This window comes from Echinops telfairi, unplaced genomic scaffold (assembly GCF_000313985.2).
Source record: "Echinops telfairi isolate 266 unplaced genomic scaffold, ASM31398v2 ScPeMD7_18;HRSCAF=68, whole genome shotgun sequence".
Taxonomy (NCBI): domain Eukaryota; kingdom Metazoa; phylum Chordata; class Mammalia; order Afrosoricida; family Tenrecidae; genus Echinops; species Echinops telfairi.
In genome coordinates this window covers 10,117,890-10,137,865 of record NW_022103915.1, presented here as the reverse complement: position 1 = coordinate 10,137,865, position 19,976 = coordinate 10,117,890, and the positions used below count along the sequence as shown (strand labels likewise).

The window sequence follows — 19,976 nt, the reverse complement described above, 5'->3', positions numbered from 1 at the left end:
CTGCCCTCAGTTTCCTTGTCTGCACAATGGACACTTATGGGCACAGCCATGATACGTGACAGGCATTGCAGGGCTGCTAGGGAAGTTCAGAGGGAGCCACGACAGATGGCTGACCTCAAGGCCAGCAGTTCAAAACCACCAGCTGCTCCTTGGGAGAAAGATGAGGCTGTCTACTCCGGTGAAGAGTTAGTCTCGGACCGCCCACTCAGAGGCAGAGAGTTTGAGGATTCAACAAGGCCATCTTTGGAAAGTTCTTCTCAGACTGCCATGCTCTAAAAGGAGCTCGGGAACTTGGGAAGCCCAAGCAGTCACTGTGCAGCAGCGTCTGGCTCACACCGCCCTGTGTGGGTCACAACAGAACGGCGCTCCGTGGCCTGATTTTGCAAAAGTCCATCACCAGGTATTTCTTCTGTGGCGTCTGGAGTGGACTCCAACCTCCACCATCTGAGCATGTCAACCGTGAGCACTGTCCTGGGTGCCACCCATACAAACCTGTGGCTGCATGCTGTCAGGTCTACAGGGATCACAGGGACACTGGGGGACAGTAGAACTGCCCCCGACAGTGGTCTCAGCTGAAATCTTGACTGGAGTGCCCACCAGGCCTTTCTTCCGTGGGTTAGAAATGCTGACATCTCAGCGATCAGCTGAACAATTAGCCAAGCCCCCCCACTCAAGGGATACTTTTGAGAAGCCTGGTCCCCTGCTTTGACATCTTCGTAAGAAAACGTGTGCTCCCTAGCACACAGGCTCAGAGAGGGCTGGTGACTTCTCCAAGGTCACACAGCGGTAGGAGGCAGAACCTGACCTTGAATTCAGATCCCCTGACCATCATCCTCAGTGGTCAAGTTTGCCTGCCCCGTGAATGTGTTGGGGTGGGCCAGAGGTGCCTGGCCTGAGGGCACTTGGGAAGGCGTGGGGTCTGTGGGGGACTGCTGAAACCGTTCTCTCTCTGACAGAGTCCCCAGGGACTGCTGTTTGATCACTGGGGGCCTCACTGGGCACCTTTCCAAGACTCAACCTAATCCTTGAGGTGACTGGATTAGCATGGGATGATGGACAGTGTGGTACATAATCTGGTGTCAATTTGGGATTTGAGAGGATTAAGAGTGAAGGGAGGAGTCTAGTCTGTCAATCGGGTCATAGCCAATGAGATCTTTGTGTGGGCATGGCCTTCCCCTGAGAATTCTGGGTAATTCCTATTTTTCCTCCTTGGAGGCAGGAGACTCTCTGTCTCTGCTCACTCCCTGAGAGACGCTCTACTGACAAGACAGATGTTACTATACTGATAGACCCCGTACCCTGGGAGCTGGAGGAGCCACATGGAGACCCCTGCCAGCACTGAGATGCTTCTACCACCACTGGATCCACAAGACTTTGAACCCACTGACCTGTGATCGTCCTGCATTTGGCGTCATTGCCTGTGTTTTGTGAGTCTGAAGAGGACTTTATAGACTGGGATTGGATGTAGGGGTTAACATCAGAGTTATGGCCTTGATCTGGACTGGGCTGGGATGTTTTCTCAATATTCCATTGCTCTTGTATAGACAGCTCTTTCTATGAGTGTTTATAAATTTGTTTCGCTGGTCTACCCAGACTCACACAGACAGTGAATTCCACAGGTCGGACACATTTCTGGGAGCCAAGCAAGGAGTGAACACCTCCCGGAAGGTGGGTCTCCAGGGTCCCTGCTCGGTAGCCCTCCAGCAGGGCCTTGAGGCTGGGAATCACTGGGCAGTCCTCACTGGGCAGGGCCCATCCTCTGGACAACCTCCAGTGCTGGCACTGAGCTGGGGTTATTCCTGAAGACCGTGGAGGTGGTGGTGCCCAGAGACAGGGCACTGACAGCCAAAGGGAGGGTGGGAGCAGAAAGGGGGAGCAGGCAGGAGTCCTCCTTCACCCCCAGTGACAAAGAGGCAGGGACTGTCCTGAGCCGGGGGGCCATCTCGGCACCAGGCTAGGGAGGGGCAGAGGACACAGGGCGAGTGTGCAGGTGGGAGCCCCGGCGTCAGGTGAGGAGGTCTGGGGGCAGCATGACAAGGTGGAGTAAAGACTAAGACCCAGGGCCATTTCTCATTCCCGGGTGTTTCTAAGACAGTGGTTCTCAACCTCCCTAAGGCCACGACCCTTTAATACAGTTCCTCATGTTGTGGTGACCACCCCCAAACCATAAAATTGTTTTCGTTGCTACTTCATCACTGTAATTTTGCTCCTGTTATGAATCAGGTGACCCTTGCAAAAGGATTATTCGACCCCTAAAGGGGTCGCGACCCACAGGTTGAGAAGCACTGTTGTAAGAGGTGATGGCCTGGGGCTGGAGTGCCTGACTGTCCTAATGGTCAGGTTGGTGGTTCAAATCCCCCCCAGTGGTGTCTTGGAAATGTCTGTTGCTTGATCCCTTGGGAGTCCTATGGGCCATGCTCTGCTCTGTCCCCCCACCCCCTGCTGTCACTGACTCCACAAATCAGACTCTCTGGTCTGGGGTGGAGCGGGGATGGCAGAAGAAGAACCCAGCCCGTGTGCCCTGGCCAGTCCCACGGGGAAAGACCCGAGGGAGGAACCTGGAGGTGTGTCTGCGGGACAGACTCTGTGAGACGCAGGGACCCACACGTGGCTCAATGAGATCAGAGGCATGGCTTCTGCCAACAGCTTCCAGGGACGCAGCAGCTGCAGGCACCCGGGTGGGAGCCCCGGCATCAGGTGGGCAGGGCTGGGGGCTCTCCCATGACGGAGCAGTGAGCGATGGGGAGCACAGAGGATATGGCAGATGGTGGGTGTAGCGAGTCCCAGACGGGTCGGGGAGTCTGCACGTCTGCAGCAGCAGGCTCGGGCAACCGCCCGTGTAGTGTGTGGGCTTCAGCCGGTGCCTCCTCTTCACTTCCCTGTGCCCAGCCCCGAGCCTGGCACACAGCAAGCACTTAACAATACGTCAGTGGGATTCCTGTGACCCGGAATCCACACTGGTCCTTCGGAAGGACAGGGACCCTTGGGGACGGGTGGGGGGGGACTGAAGCACCCATACTCAAGTTTGGTTAGGCAGCCCTTTTATTGCTTCACCAGGAGACCTGCCCTGGGTGTGGGGGCTGGGCGAGGGTGGTAGTTACTTTTGTAAGGGGTTCCCCACCCTGCCTATGAAAAGAGGGCTCTTGGTTTCCTTGCTGTGGATGATCAGGAGGAAGGGACGGTTGAATGAGACCGTGGGGGGCATAGACATGGGAATAGCTTCCAAGACCGTGGCCCCGGCAGCTTCCGTCCCTCTCTCGTCGATGGTCAGCATGGCCTTGTGCACCGCCTGAGGGACCAAAGCAGAGAAGCTGCTTGCAGGGGTGGGGGCAGAGTGGGCAGCACCATCCTGCCCAGCCCTGGTATGGGACCAGCTGCAGAGGCACTGCTCACCATGACCACCTCTCAGGAGCTTGGTCTTCTTGCTAGGCAAGGGCCAGCCCCTGAGAGGGTCGCAGGCAATTGCCACAGGGTGGTGGAGGGGAAGGAACCTGCCAGCACAGGGACCTGGCTTCTGGTCCACTTCTCCGGCTGAGTGTGTCCCAGCAGGGAGAGGACCTAGCTTCTCAAAGCCTCCGTTTCCTAAGTGGGGGCAGCCCAGCTGTTCAACAGATGCTGTGGTTATTCACATAATAGGCCAACATCATGCAGGCACTCAAGACATGTGTGCATGCATGAACACACATCCACATGTGTGTGTGAGTATATTCTGCATGCACACGTGTACATTTATGTGGTCATGTCTGTATGCAGGTGTGTGCCTATGACTCTGTGCTTACCTGTGTGCATGGTTGTGTGTGTGTGCGCGCCTATATACATTTTGTGCCTGCATGTGTGTGTATCCTACATGCACACGTGTACATGTATATTATCATATCTGCATGTTCATGAATTTCCCTTGGTGTATGCCCATCCAGGCATTAGTATCTGTACCTGTGGGGCATTGCTGTGTGTGCCTGTGTGTATTCGTATGCGTGCATGCATGTGTATATATGTGTTTATAGGCGTGTGATCACGTGTGTGCATTCACATGTGTATGTGTATGGATTTATATGTGTGCAATCATAGGTACATCTGTGTAATTTTTGTGTGTATCTGTGTATCTTTATATGTGTAGAATAATGGGTGTGTGTATGCATGCATATTTGTTAGGACGTATGTGGGCTTGTATGTATGTGAGTGTGTGTGTGTGAGTTTGAGTGTGCGTGTGTGAGTTTGAGTGTGTGTGTGGGGGGGGGGGCAGGATATCATTGAAATCTTCGGTCTGGCACCTGTGGGCCCCATCATTTGGTCACAGGCTGTGTACCCAAAACCCCCACCCCCACCCCACCCCCGTCCAGCTCCACCCGCCCTCTCCCCTCCCCAGGCTGGGTCCTTCTTAGGTCCCCTCACCTGGCTGAGCTCTCCTCCTGATCGGCGTCTGTCCCTCGCCTACCTTGACCTCCCCATACTGGACCTCTGTCTGCTCTCCCTACCTGGCCTCTCTTGACCTTATGGGACAGGATGGGGACAGTCACCTCCCTTTCGGTCTGCCTTGCAGGCCTGTCTTTTTCTGCCACTAGGCTCTTTGAGGCCAGGACTTTGACAGTGACCTTCAAAGGTCACGCCAGGCGTCTAGGCCACAGGAGCAACGGGGCGTCGTTGGTTCTTCAATGGCCTCTCACTGCCTCAGTGACCTTCCTGCCCAGCTGACACCCCCACCCTCCGCGATGGACCTCTGTCTCCGTGACTTGACACCGGAACACCCAGCAAGTTGAGTCACAGTGGCAGAAAGGTGGGACAGAAGGTGTCTCATGAGGGAGGGTGCAGCCCAGGTCACTGGCCTGCCAGAGGCACATGATGGCTTCCCCTCCCATCAGCCAACTGGCCACATGCCAGGCCACGATGCCGTGGACTTCTCAGGGGATCTGTAGCCCCTGACCCCCTGTAGCCCCGAGTTTGTGAACACGGTAGCCCCCGACGCAAGGCCCCGGTGCTCCCTGGGGGTGCTCTCACCTTGGACACCTTCAGGGGTGCCATCTCAGTGATACCCGAAAGGTTGGCTGCATTGCTGAAGACGTGAGTCATGCCCAGTTTGCCCATGATCTCCACCAGGTCGTAGGTTCCGGAAATGGACAGCTTGGGGAGAGACACACTGGCCGATCTGTCAAACAGGAAAAACCATGAAAGAGGCTGTCATCTCAGCGCAGGTCCGCACTCAGCAGAGGGTAAAAGCCATCTCTTGATGCTCCCCCACCCCCACACAAGGAGCCCCTCCAGCCCCAACCAGTGTGTCCTCGGCAAAGCAGGTCTTATTCTGAGGGCCCCTGAGCCTCCGTGTGGCCCTCGGGACCTGGTGATGTTTGGGGTGAGGTCCCATCTCTGGGTCGCTCAGTGATCTTCTTTCAAGAGGAGAGACGGGGACCGAGAGGGGGACCGACAGGAGTAAGAAGATGGCTCTTCAAGATTCTCCAATACACTCCAGGTGCTTTGCACTTGGCCATCTCTTGGGGTTCAGGGACAAGAGTGGGGTAGGGCCGGAGGTGGGTGGGTAGTTGTGGCAGTTACATCATCTCCTGTCAACTTAAGCAAAGGGGTGGAATCTAGCCTGTCAATCAGATCGCAGCTTGATGGCCTCATTTGGAGGCAAAATGGAGATAAGCAGCTCACCGGAGGCCAGACCCAGTCTCTCTGCCTTCCCTTTCCTGCTGTGGAGACCCTCAGAGAGCCGGAGGAGACACGTGGAGACCTGTGCCTGCGTCGAGATGCTTCCACTGCCACTGGATCCACAAGACCTTCTACCCCCTGGCCTGTGATCTTCCTGCATTTGGCATCATTGCATGTGCTGTGTGACTCTAAAGAGGGACTTGCAGACTAGTATCTGACATATGGGCTAATAACAGACTTATGGACTTGATCTGGACTGGGCTGAGATAGTTTCTCAATATATAATTTCTCTTTGATATAAAGCTCTTTCTTAGCCACATAGCAGTGTCTATGTATTTGTTTCTGTAGTCAACCCGGACTCATACAGGGGTCACCCACTTGAAGGCATTAAAACCTCTATGAACGTGTCCCTCCGTCGTTTAGCTGTTAGTACCTCGGCTCTGGAATGGGAAGAAGGAACTAGTGCCACAGAACACGGATGCATATACGGATGAGTGAATACATGGGCAGACCTGGAGGGCATGTGGGCTCCACTTGCAGCCAAGAAAGCACGTTCCAGGGATTTAGATGTTCCAGTACATATGGAAATTAGGTTGGCCCCACACTGTTGTTTACTCAGTGTGTGTCAGTACAGTGTGGTCATGTCTCCATGTGTATGTGTGTGTATGCCTGTGCCTCTAGGCATACCTGTGTGCATGGTTGTGTGCATGGGAGTGGCTGTATGTATTTGTGCCTGGATGCGTGTGAGTGTGTCCCACACGCATGTGTATACATGTATGTTATTGTATCTGCATGCTTGTGGGGAATACAATGGGCATGACCAACAGGTGACATGGAGACACGGAGCACCAACGGACCTGCTGGATGCAGGGTGGCTGTAAACTCTCAAGGTGTTACACTCGCCACACCTGCGCTGTACCCCTGAAGGAGGTCCACCTGCACCCTTGAAGGAGGTGTGTGCGCAAGTATCTTTGTACCCCCAGGATGCCCAGTAACGCCCCGAGATGTAGTGCCAGGGGGCCCTACTGCCCTCCACGGACAGTCTCAGCTCCAGACTCTCTGCCATCTCAGGTCTTCTCCAAGCAGGCTCCTGTAGTCAACCGGCTTGTTGTCAGTCTACCCTGAACTTCAACTCCATCGCCCTCCTGGCCTACCCGGTGGTCATGGGTCTCCCATAACAACCTGTAGGCTCTCCTCTCCTTGCCCCAGAAGGACTGGCCATTGGGAAGGGTCAGCCTCAGAGCATTTATCTGGTGCTGAGGAGCTGATCCCGGGGCTCCAGCTGCAGGCAGAAGGACACCATGGCCTCTGTGGCCCCCAGGGGTGTGGTGTCTACGCTGCCCAGCCCTCTGGCTGGTCCTGATGGGGCCCGGTTCCTGCGTGGGGGCTCACCTTGGGTATCTATCCTCCAGCCACGTGGAGAGGGTCTTCTGGGTGAGCTGGTCCTCCACCTGCCTCAGTTTACCCTGTTCGGGCAGGATGAAGATGGCGGTGGCATTGCCCAAGTACTCCATGAGCAGCACCCAGCTGGACAGCTCCGTGTGGTAGTGGACGTTGAACATGCCCAGGCGGCTCATCATGGGCACTGTGACTGTGGTCGTCTCATCCACGTGGAAGCCCCCATCCTCGGTGTGCTCCTCCTCAAAGGGCTTCTTCCACTTGCCTGGAGACAGAGGGAGCGACATTAGTCAGGGCCAGCACCAGGGTCAGGTCAGGGTGGTGGGCCTGGGGCTCAAGGTAAACTCGGAGGCTCCTGGTGAGACACTGCCCACTACCAGTTGAATCACCTTATGCCCCAGGGTGGTGATATATAATGTTCTGTAATGAGGATGATGTCTGTGTTCGTCTGGGTAAACTAGGGAAACCAATCCACAGAAACTCATACGTATAAGAGAGAGTTTTATATAAAGGGTAAGTGCACATTCAGAAAGCATCCCAACCCAGTGCTGCCCAAGCCCATAAGTCCAACATTAGCCTATATGTCCGACACCGATCCACAAAGTCCTCCTCCATCTCACAAAACAGAAGCAATGATGCCGGCTGCAGGAGGAAAGCTGAATCAGTGAGCATGTAAATATCTCAGCGCTGGCAGGGGTCTCCACACGGCTGCTCCAGCACCCAGGGCTCATCGGGGTAGGTCCATGTGGCTTCTTCTCAGGGATGTCTTGCAGGAAGTGAGCCTTGCCAGCTGAAGCAGGGAACAGGCTAAGGCAGCTGTACCCTGGTCTGACCATCAGAGAGCAAGAGACCCGAGAACCAAAAGGCGAGGCTCATTGAGCCATTTATCTCTCTGTCCTTCAGTTAATCCCACGTGTTTATCAGCCAGGTCGGCACAATAAACCTTAACTATCTCAATGTCTCTAAAGTGAACCAGAGTCATATATAAATCATAGATCTATGAATGAGTTCTTATGACAGGACCTCACTCAATACTCGCCCTCATGGAGAGATCACTGAAGATAAGGGTGCTAGAGCAAAGTGTGGTAAAGAAACTGGATGGTGCCGGGCTATCAGAAAGAATGCTGTCTGGGGTCTTAAAGGCTTGTCTTCAAATAAGCAGCCATCTAAGCGAGGCACCAACTCAGTTTAATCTTAACCTTGCAGATTAAGTTATTCGAGGTGAGCTTTGTGTTCACCGGAGATTGGCTTGGGGTGGGTCAGGGTGGTGCTGAGCAGTCACAATTATTGGAGAGGTCTGAAGACCCCTAACTCATAATAAACAAGTGGTTCAGCCAACCCTCAAAGGGAAGTCCTTGTAGCCATGCAAAAGGTCTTTTCCTGAACCCAACACAGGAGATGCAAGTCCCTGGGGTGGGCTGTTCTCCATGACACCAGTAGGGGGTGGTGTAGCAGGGGCATCACCATCATGGCAGGCCAGAGTGGGGGTATACTCTGAGGACCACAGAGCCCAACACACTGTCTGGGGTTGGAGAGGGGATGAGGCCTGCCTGCGGTCACACTGGTCTCTGATCCACATGGCCCACTCTGCCTCCAGAGGCAGAGAGCCAGACGTGTGAAGCACGCAGCCCTGGGTTTTGGACTTGGGATCCCCAAGTGGATTCCTGTGGGGCACCCCAACCATTGCCATCATGCTGAGCGCTCTCTGAGGCCTGCGGGCTCCCTCCCTGCATATTGCACACATAGAAGCAGAGCAGCAGGCTCCGGTGCGACCTTAGCTGTGTGCCCACAATGGACAGTCTCTGTGCTTTCTAACTTCTTAGAACTCTGAGCTAGTTGCTAGTTGACATCCGGCTGCAACCATGGGCTCAGGCGGAGGAAGGAGGGTGAGGCCGGTGTAGCCGTGCAGGGTTTCATTCTGTTGGGTGCAGGGTCGCTGTGGGCCGGGACTGCCTCGGTGGCACCTCACAGCCACCACGACAGCTGCTGATGAGGCCCTTCCGAGCCATGGCAGCCCCGCCGTGTCAGACTGTCACCGGACACCCTCTCTGCAGGGTTCAGCTGAGGGTTTGGAGGTAGACCCCAGCTTTGTCCGAGATGCCTCTACGTAGACTTGAACCACCCACCTGCCGGTTAGCAACCCAATGTGTTCGTCATTGGCAACACCCAGGGGTTCCCTAACTTGTCTGGGCCTTATAGCCCGCGTGGTGGCAAGAGTTTCCTTATTCCGTGATTATTCACGAAAACTGGAACCCCAGAGAGGCCAAGGGGCTGACTCATGCCTGGTCTTGCAGCTCATAACCAGTGGAGTCAGGATTTAAACCCAGGCCTCTCTGACGGCAACGCCAACGCTCCTTCCACCACAACAGAGGCCACCAAGGTCTATTCCATAAAACGCAATTCCCTTCAGGTTGACTCAGGAATCGAACTCGCTCCCACGGGGCTGATGCTGGCTCATAGGGACCCTACAGGATAGGGAAGACCTGGCCTGGTGGGTTTCCGAGGCTGTAACTCTTTAAAACCCACTGCTATAGAGCCAATTCTGACTCATGGTGAGAACTGTAGGACAGGGTAGAACTGTCTCGATGGGTTTCTGAGACTGTAACTCTTGACGGGAGTAGAGAGCCTCATCTTTCTCCCTTGGAGAGGCTGGCGGTTTTGAACTGCTGACCTTGCAGCTAGCAACCCAATGCAGGACCCACTGTGCTGCCAGGAATCCCCTCCCTTTAGAAACACTTCTAAAAAAATGTCTGAGTCAATATTTTAGGAAACACGACACCTTCTGCCCCCTCTCTCTCCCTGGGAGAGGCTGACCGGTAAACGCTCGGAAAAGTCCTGCCCAGAAGACAACTGGAATCTGCCGGCCCAGCATTCCCACGCTGTTCCCCAACAGAAGCCCTGCTGGCCCGTACTGAGGTACACTGGCAGGCCCAAGGTGGCCTCTCCGAAGGGAGTGGGAGAGCAGAATGGAGGGATGGAGGCAGGTTAGGGATGTTCCCAGGGAGACGAGTTGGGGTGGGCGGCGCCACGTACCTCTGAAGAAGATGAAGTTCACCAGAGCCAAGACCGTGTCTTCGTCCAGCTCTTTGATCAGATCCACGATTTTCCCCTGGGTGCCCTTCTCCACGTAGTCGTTGATCAGCTTCTTGGTGGCGGCGCTGTCCTTGAAGTTGACGGAGAAGGCTTCGGAGTGGTACAGCTTCTTAGAATCCTCCAGGAACTTCTCCACCAGCTTCAGGCTCTGGTTGACGAAGATCCCGTTGCCGGTGGTCAGCTGCAGCTGGCTGTTGGGCTGGTTGAGGGTGTGCAGGAGGTGTTGGAAGCCCTCTTGGATCTGGGCCTCACGCGTGTCTGTGAGGTTGAACTTCAGGGCCTCCAGGATCTGCTTGTGGGTGTCGGACTTGGCTCCTGTGGAGAGCAACGCGAAGGCTACGGCGATGCTGACCGGGGAGAAGAAGATGTTGGTGGTGTTGGACTTCTGAGCCACCTGGTGGTACATGCTGAAGGCGAAGTCGACCAGGTTCGGGGCGATCTTGTGGCATGCTGGGTGCTGGTCATGCTCATGCTTGGACTCCTCTGTGTCCTGGGTGGTGTCGCCCAGGGAGCCGGGGACCAGGCAGCATAGACCTGCCAGCAGGAGGAGGCCCCAAGAAATGGAAGATGGCATTGTCCTGCCAGAGAGAAAGAGGATACGAGCTTTCAGAGTCTGGCCACGGGGACCTCCCACTGCCACTGGCCAATGCCGGGCACGGGGGCACATGGCTCCTTAGGTGCTGGCTGTGTGCCGAGCTCCGACCTGAGCGGCCCCTGGCATGACAGCATCCCTCCCGATTGAACCCAAAGACCAGCAAGAGGGGACCTGGGGACTGTTCTCACCACTCTCCTCCTTTCCACTCATGGAAGCCTTCTGCCCGCCCCAGGGAGGACGTAATATTACCACCCCCAACTTACAGATTGGGACGTCAAGGCCCAGGCAGGTAGAGGAGCTACCTGTCCAGGGTCACAGAACAAGTAAAAAACGCAGGTCCAGAACCACAAGGTCACGCAGCCTGGGTCCCGAGCATACTTTCTGAACTCCTCGGCTGACAGCTCCACCGGGGCCCAAACTCACTGCCAGCCAGCACATTCGCCTCACAGCACCCCTAGAGGGCAGTGTAGGAACTGCCTCTGTGGGTTTCTGAGACAGTAACTCTTGACCTGAGTAAAAAGCCTCATTTTTGCTCCCAACGGAGTTGACCATGGGGCTAGCAGCCTCGTGCATTAACGAATCCGCCGCCCAGGTCTCCACCCAATCAGAGTCCATATTCAAGCTCAGGGTCACTTGCGGCCACCACCTCCTCTCTGGCCCTTGAGCCTTTAAAGAAACCAGGAGGGCTAAACAGACATCACGTAACCCCTGCTCACGTGCTTCTGAAACTAGCTAGGGCGTCAGGGCAGGAGAAGCTGCTCAAATTAGCCGTACATTTCCACTCTCCTAGGGCCTGTTGCCTCCCTAGGCTGGACTTCAGGCCAGCCCTCCCAGGCTGATGGAAATTCCCCATCTGTCCAGGTCTCCGAGATCAGAAGGGGTTTGGGCCTCAGCCAGGGTGGGGATGCTAAATACACTGAGTAGCCTCAGGCCAGGTCTGCCAACCTGGACAGGGCTGCTACTGTCCACTGACCCTGTTCAAACTCCCTCTGAATTTGGAAATTGTCACATTCATTTCTCCAAGTGTTTGCTTGTTAGTTATTTCACCCTCGACTGGGGGCTACGGTAGATTAAGCGCCGCTAACAGCCAAGCTAGGGGTTCAAACCCACCAACCAGCCCAGCTAAGAAAGGATGCTGCTGTCTGGTCCCACAAAGATTCTCAGTCTTGGAAACCCTAAGGAACAGTTCTACCCCATCCTGCCGGGTTGCTGTGAGTTGGGTGTGACTTGGCAGGGTTTGAACCCTGTACTAAAGCCAACCTCCCCTGTACTAAAGCCAACTAAAGTCTGCCTCATGGCATTGGTGCCACCACTGCTGTCAATGCATTTCTGTTCTGTTCACTCTTCTCTCCGAGAGGGAAGGACTGTGAGTGGCCTCAGTTTACTGATGGAGAAATCAAGGCACAAAGCCGTCATGGCGCTTCCTGCAAACCACTGAGCTGGGAGGTTACAGAACTGGCTGTTGACCTAGGCATTTGCTTCCAGAATCGCCTGTAGTGATACATCACCCTTCTCTGCCTTTCTGTCTCTGCCTCTCTCATTGAATCCTTCTCTCTTTGTGTACAAAGGAGCCCTGGTGGCATGGTGGGCACACATTGGGCCGCTAACTAAAAGGTCAGTAGTTTGAAACCACCAGCCACGCCGTAGGAGAAAGATGGGGCTTTCTACTCCCGTAAGGAGTGACAGTCTTGGAAACTCACAGAGGCAGCTCTACCCTGTCCTATAAGGCGCCGCGAGTCGGCACTGACTTCATGGCAGTTTGGTTGGTTGGTTTTCCGGAGCCCCCAGGCAGTGTAAGCCGTAAACATGCCCAGCGGCGAGCTGCATGGTTGAAGGTTTGTCTCCACCCTAAGGTGCCTCAGAAGAAAGGCCTGGCTGTCTAAGCCCAGAAACGCCAGCTCTGGAAAATGCTAGAGAGCACAGTTCTACTTTGACATGCATGGGGTCACCTGGGTTTGGAAGCGACTGCAGCGGCCATCATCTGGACGTGCAAAACCGGAGCCAACAGCCTTGGGACAGGGCAAGGGACATGGTGGTCTGGTGGGGTGGGGCTGGGTGGGGAGGGGGCACAGCCCTTCGTGACTGGGGTCTGGATGGATGTCAGCTTACCTGATTTAACTGGCTATTCGCTGTGTGACCCCAGACGAGTCACTCCACACCTCTGAACCCCATGTCATCCCTTGGAAAGGACCCAGAGGGTGGATGAAATGCATCCAGAGTGCTGAGCAGCGCTGGCCCGAGGAAGCTCTCCAGAAAGCTAGGGAGCTGCCCTGATGCTGCTGGTGACCTATCCGAGCCAGCCCAGCCCGGGCCACCTTCCGGGGCCCATCTCCAGAACATGCCAGAGCACCAGGACCATGGGGGGTGAGGAGGCAGAGGTGCAGGGCAAAGGCTGTCTACACTTTGCACAAGAAGAGAGTTGAACTTCTGCCGACCGTCCCTGAGCACCAGAGAGAGGGCCCAGGGAAAGGCCAGGCTCTGGGTCCCTGGCTGAGACCCTGGTGTCTGAGACCCAGGCGGCCTAAGTGTGAATCCTGGCTGCTGTGAGATGTAGGGCAAGCTTTCAGCCTCTCTGTCCCCAGTGTCCTCCTCCAGGGTCATCCTAGTAGCCTCCCCAGAGTGTGTGGCCAGACGCCAATGTGCTCATTAGTGAAATGAGCTTAGCAGCTGCCAGCCCAGAGTGTGCACTCAGGATGTTCACCTGGAGCCCTCTGCCTGAGAGGTGCTCAGGGGTCCCTGTGCAGGTAGCGGGGACCCATATGCAGCCGAGGCCACACTTCTGTTCTCAGGTATGTCTGGAGGGATGGATGCCCAGATAACCAGGGGGAAGGGTCTGGACTGAGTCCCTAGTGTCCCCGCCCTGAGCAAGAAGACCTCATCTCTAGAGAGGTTGGAAGGTGTAAACCCCAGCACTAGGAGAGACGGTGTCAGACCCCAGAGCCAGGCAAAGAGAAGCCTGCTCTAATGGCTGCAGCCTGGTCATCTGCCTCCGGAGCCCAGGACAGTGGATGCAGCACCGACCCCCACGTCTTCCTATAGAGGCCAGGCTGACATCTTCTTGTATAGACTGTAGCTAACCTTTGCCCTCCCTCCCCTGCCTCCTCATGAGCATTCACTGGTGGGCCTGGGGACCCCTGGGCTGGCTTAGGGGCAAAGAGGGATGTCCTAGGGTAACAGGGGGCCAAGGCCCAGCAGGCTCTGTCCTCCTGGGGCCTCTGGCTGGCCCCTCACCCACCCGGAGGCTCTCCCCATCAGGATACTTACAACCAACTGTCCCCAGGCCGAATGGCGGAGGAGACTGAGTTCTGGCCCCGTCTGTATTTAAGCAGTGGGCAACCGGGGACGAGGAGGGGGTGGGGGGCTGCTGGTGATGATTAACCAAGGTCATTGCTGTTATCAGAGGGACAAATACGAACAAAGTCCACTGCTGGACATGGAATCCCCACCCCCTCTGGCCCTGCATAACCCCCCACAGTCCCAGGAGGACTGAGATGGGCCAGGCCTACCCCACTCTGACTCCTCGTGGTAGCAGGACCTGTCAAGGCCTGAGCCGACTCCAGGGCTGGGCTGAAGTAGCCACTGCCCCATCTGAGAGGTGGGGAAACTGAGTCCCGGAAGGAGAGGGCCCCTCCCCTGAAGCCGCAAAGCCAGTCTGACCTACAGAGAGGCCGTGGGCTTCCCTGAGGGGAAGGCAGGGCAGGACCAAGGCCTGGGAAGGCCTGGGAAGGCCTGACACAAGGTCTCCTGCACAAAGAGTCTGGCTTTGGAGTCAGGTGGACTCTGCTCCGTCCACTCTTGCCTGGAGCTGCCCGGGAAGAACGGGGAGGTCTCAGGAAAGGTGCTTCACCTCTCTGAGCCAGGAAGTATTTCCATCTGTATGGGCATCGCTGCCCCCGTGCCTGGGCCACAGAAAAAAAACGAGCTTACAGGGCACACAGTAGGGTCTTTAGCTCCAGGCTGCTCGGAGCCAAAGGAGGCTCAGTTCCAGCTCCAAGGCGCCCACGTGTGCAGAGGAGAACTGCCCCCCAAGGGTCTTGAGGCTGTGACCGTTGGGAAGCAGGTCACCAGGCCTGCTGCTTAAGTCACTAGAAGAGCAGTGGTCCACCACCTGTGCCCCGGGCCTGCTCGTGTGCCCTGGGGAATGTGCTCCTACCGTCGTCCCAGGAGAGGTGGTTGGGCATTGAGCCCCAAGTTCAGTCCCGTCCAACTGTGGCCTCTTGGAAGACGGAAGTCCACTCACCCTCTCTCTGCCTGAGCCCCCATCCCCTCCCCCCGTGGCTCCCACTTGCCCAGAGCAAAGGCCACCGCCCTGGCTGTGACAACCCCTCCCCGCTACAACAGGCTTGCTCCTGGACCAACCTGCTTTCATTGCCACTAGCTGGCTGTCCCTCTGCCCAAAACGCCACCCCTCCCTCTTCCCCACCCCCCTCCTTCAGTCATCTGCTCACCCTCCACCTGCATCAAACAGGTTGTGCCCCACCAATTCAGGACCCACCACCGCAGATCCAGCACCCACCCTCCCCACTCGATTCTCCTGAGTGTCTCTCCACTTGTTACAGAGTCTCCCGCACGGCCCTGGGCATGGATACAAAGTATCCTTCGTCACTCCTTCCCTTGGGTCTGCTGTCTTCCGTACAGTCTCCTCCTCTCTGAGCAATCCTACTGAGACAGAGTAGCACTGGGCACGCTTCTCACTCTGTACAGACCCGCCCTGCTGAGCACCCACCGCCTTCCCTGGCCTCTGCAGGCACCTAACGTAGCTGTGCATATCCTCCGTGTGGCGCACCTGCTCTGCTTTGTCCTGACCCGGAGCCGGGCGCTGACGCTGGTGGAGTACAGCGTTGCTCCATCAGCCCCCACCCGCCTCCTCCTTGGGACTCCACAGGCCAGTGTCTCTGAGGTCCTCTGGGAAGGCGTCAGACTGGGGAGGAGTCCGAGCTCCACTGCCCTTGCTGTGGGGGGCCTCAGACCAGCCCTCGGCCCCTCGGTGCTGGCTTCCTCAGCTGTGAAACAGGCTGTGACCCCACTGGCTGTGGGGCCCTAAGCTAGTGGTTGGATCGCCCCGTGCCTCAGTTTCCCCATCTGTCGAGTGAGAACCAGATGGGACCCACCTCACTGGGCAGCTTCGAGGACTAACTGGAGCTGGTCAAGCTGTCCCCCTCTGACACAGCCCAGGGCAGGAGGACCCCCAACTGGCAGTGGAGGTGGGGCTTGGGGTGGCTGCCAGAGAGAGGGCCTTAGGATGGCAGGTTAGGTGGAGGTCTTGGGTGGCAGCGTGTGTTTGGGTTTTCAGGGTGGCTGGTGGGGGTGGGGATCTTGGGTGTCTGTCGGGTGGGGTTTCGAAGTGACTCTGAGGTATCTTGGGGTGGTCGTGGGGTGGGGGCTTGTAGATGGCTTTAGGGTGGGGGCCTGAGGCAGTTGTAGGGTAGAGTCTGGGGTGACTGTAGTTTGGGGTCTGGGGTGGCTTTGGGGTGAGCGGCCTGGGATGCATGGTGGGTGGGGTCTGGGGTGGTTGTGGGGTGGGGCCTGGGGTACTATGGGGTGGTGTCTCAGGTGGTTGGTGGGGTTAAGGGTCCTCGGGATGGCTAGGGGATGGGGGAACCGCCTAGGCAGCTGGACCCTGTGTCAGGCATTTTCTCTCTCAGCACTTCAGTACCCCTGAGAGGTGGTATGAATCCCTGGCTTTACAGAAGTGGGAAAGTGAGACTCAGAGAGGACTCGTCACTATTGTCTGGTCCCAGGGCCCCTGGTCTGTCTCCTTAGTCAGCCTCCCCACCCCACACCAGGTGCTGACCCTCAGGATTTCACACCTGCCTCGCTGAGATATGCCCTAAGTACCGCCTGGGTAGGAGTCTGCCTCTCCCTGGGCTTCAGTCTCCTCTCTGTACAGCAGTCTCGAAGCCCAGAGCCCCTCTCCCTCCAACTCTTGCATAGGGTGGGCGACACGTTCTGGGCAGGCGTCCCACTCTCCTCATATTTGCCCGAGGGCCTGGGGACTAGCTGGCGGGTGCCGCCCCGTACCTTGACTGCTCAGAGGCTGTGACACACCTCCCAGGTTGGTCCAATCCCTCCTTCTCCTCAGCTCAGGGCTCAGAGGGCTGCTGCCTGCCGGGAGCTCCTGGTCATCTGCTGGCCCGCAGGAAGGAGGAGCGGGTGGCAGAGGAGGCCGTGGGTCGGGGAGGGCGGAGGCTCAGGGGCAGGAAGCACCCTTGCACAAAGCTGTTATTGCCAGCCAGGTGGACGCCAGACCCGCCCTTCCTGGCCCTGGCAAGCCTGAGTGCCTGCTGGGGCTGGTGTTATAGCTCAGGGCAAGCCACCAGCTCACCTTCTGTGGGCCCCACCTGCTCAGGGTTAAGAGATGACGGACATCCCCACCCCACCCCCCAATCCCATCCAAGGTGTCTGGCAGGACGCTGGGCAACTGTAGAGGGATGAAGGCAGGCACCCTAACAAGAATCCCTGTGGAGGCTGGGACAGGAGTGTAGGGGAGAGGTGGCAGGGAGCAGGAGTGGGGCAGGAAGGGAATGAAGGAATATCAGGGGTGTGAGGGGCCCAGGGCTAGCAGCTGGACCCTGACCCTTCCTATTTCCTCCTCCTCAAACCCCACTCTCCTTCCTCCCTAAGCGGCCCATGCAGAGGAGAAGGGGTGTGGCGATCTGGAAAAACGAGCAAGGACAGAGTCCACAGGGGCCCCAGTGGCTGGTCTTCAGGGTAATGTACCTCAAAAAACAAGGGCCATGGGGGGTGGGGACCCTAGTCCATGCGGCGACTTTTAGAAGTGGCTCTTACAGCATCCGGGAGTAAATGCATCGTGGGAAGCCATGTGGGCAGGTTGGAAATAAGGTCAATCTGGGGAGACCCTGGCCCTCCACCAAACCAACCAACCAACCCACCCACCCACCAACACCCCAAACAATCCAGTCATCTTCGAGCCCATCGCTACTCACGTGCACTGAGCAGACCTGACCTCCACGCGGCTTCCCGTGGCTGAGTTTACACAAGTAGGTCACCAGGCCTTTCTTCCCAGGTGCCTCTGGGTAAAGTTGCATCACCAACGCTTCAGTGAGAAAATAACTATTTCTGCACGTTCCCCAGGGACACGCCAATAGGGCCTTTCCAAGGGACGGGAGCCCCCTAGTTTGGGACAGGAAGAGGTGGGAGAGCTGAGGCTGGGGTGCCGTCTACCCCAAGGAGGAGATGGGCGTGGTGGTGGTGGGGCTTGCCAGAGAAAGGCCAAGTGGACCAAGGGTTGAGGTTCAGGGGTCAGAAGTGTCCTGGTTTTCAGCCCTGCTGTGGTAAAGTGAGCTGCGCTTTGGAAGGTCAGCAGCTTAAACCGCCCGAGGCTCTTGGGGAGAAAGATGAGACTTTCTACTCCCATGCAGATTTGTGGCCTCAGGACCCCACAGGCACAACTCTGCCCCCTCAGGTAGGGCTTTGATGAGTCAGAATCAACTTGATGGCAGGGAGTTTGGTTCTGGGACGGAACTCAGGAGCCCTGGTGGAGGAGTGGGTCATGCATTGCCTTGCTAACCCCAAGGTCAGCAGTTCAAAACCACCAGTTGCCCTGTGGGAGGAAATATGAGGTCCCTTTACTTCTGTAAAGGGAGTCACTCTTGGAAACCCATGGGGGCAATTCTCCCCTGTCCTATGGGTTTGCTGTGAGCGGGATCCCCCTCGATCGATGGCTTTGAGTTTATTTAGAATCAAACAGTCCCCGGCCCCGGTTGCTCCCCTAACCTCAGCTCCCAGCTCGTGTCTTGTACCAGCTCCCGTCTTTGGGGGCAGTGGGGGCCAATGGCTACAGTGTGGGCGCTAACTGCACCCTCTCTTTTCCTGCATGACTGCAGAGAAGCCACTTAACCGCCCATGCCGCAGTTTCCCTCACCTGTCAAATGGGCACATGAACAGTGCTGCCCAGAAAGCATTCAGGGCCACCTTGTCTCCCAGCCTTGAGCCAACACCAGCCGGACTGCTGTAGCCCATGGGCAGAAGCCCTGGATCTGGGCCACCTGTCAGGGTGGGGCCAGTGGGTCTCAGTGAGAGAGGGTCCACTACATTTGGTCCTCAGCTTGGGGGGCAGCTCTTGCAAATGAGGGGCACCTCTTCAGACCCAGGCCCTGGTGGTCAAGAAGACCCCATCCTTCCTGCAGGGGTCTATGCCCTTGTTGCTTATTGGGGGTGCAGGGCCAGATGCAACCTGAGCCGCAGAGGGGCCCCCTGCACCTGGGCAGCGGGAACTGGGCAGATTGCGAGGAATCCGGGTGAGTTTCCTCTTCTGACTCCCCGCCCCCCCTCTGCTCCTCCCCGCCCCCCCTCCCTTCCCGTGAGCCCAGAGGCACACGCACTCTGGGCTGCCTCCTCCGGGCACTCTGACCAATCCGCCCAGTTTTGACACCCAGGCGGACTCTCGCCCCTCCAGGCTGCGTCCTCTGCTTGGTTAGGCAGCATACCGGAAGTGTTTGACTCATTTTTTTTCTTTCCCTTGTTTTCTTTCCCTCCTGGGCCCACACTCAGAGAAGAGCCCAGGTGCTCCGTGCTGGAAGGGCCACGACAGTCAGCAGGAGGCCTGAACCAGGCTCCAAGGCTCTGCCCACCCACGAAAATGACCAGAATGGACGGGGTGTCAGAGTTAACCTTCGGGACCCTTGGGGCAAAGCCATGTACTCACTACTGTAGGAGACTGCCCTGTCTAGCCCTGGTGGTATAGTGGTGGCCGTTAGGGCTGTAATCCGCATGGTTGGAAGTTCAAAATCAGCAGCAGCTCCCTGGGAGAAAGATGGGGCTTTCTACTCCCGTTAAGTCAGCAGCGAGTGAATCCTGTCCAGCTGTCGTTAACACCCTGGGGTGTTGCCATGGTGGTTGTAGTAAAATAAGCCCGTTTAAGCTCTCTCCCCCCCTCTTGGTGGTCCCTGGGGACGCATGCGCTCACACAGGGCTTTACAATGTCAGCGCTCCATTCTCACGACCCCACCCAGCCCCAGGACACTGCCCTTGATCCTCTCTGAGACACCCGGCTGCAAGGGGAGGGGGACAGGTGGCCAGCCTCAGCCCTTTGGGGGACCCAGCAGGACGTTGGACTTGTTTTTCAGAACAAGGGGGTGTGGGGGGCTCAGATCACGGGGAGCAATAGGGCTTCTGGCTCTTGCCTCATGTGGACCTTGGGCTTAGCTCTGTTGACTTCTGGTCTTATTGACTCAGCAGTGTTTCTGTTTGCTGGGTCGCATCAGATCTCTGGCCCCTCTAA

The 19,976-nt window shown here is 56.9% G+C and overlaps 1 protein-coding gene across 1 annotated transcript; it reads right to left on the bottom strand.

Annotated features, from left to right (window-relative positions):
* Positions 1-3,024: 3,024 nt before the first annotated feature.
* Positions 3,025-16,845, bottom strand: SERPINA1 (serpin family A member 1). Its single transcript, XM_004698779.2, has 5 exons — positions 16,754-16,845; positions 10,078-10,715; positions 7,039-7,309; positions 4,996-5,143; positions 3,025-3,289 (listed from the first exon to the last, which is right to left on the bottom strand). The coding sequence occupies exons 2-5, from the start codon at positions 10,709-10,711 to the stop codon at positions 3,098-3,100; spliced, it is 1,245 nt and encodes a 414-aa protein (XP_004698836.1). The 5' UTR covers positions 10,712-10,715; positions 16,754-16,845; the 3' UTR covers positions 3,025-3,097.
* Positions 16,846-19,976: the final 3,131 nt, after the last annotated feature.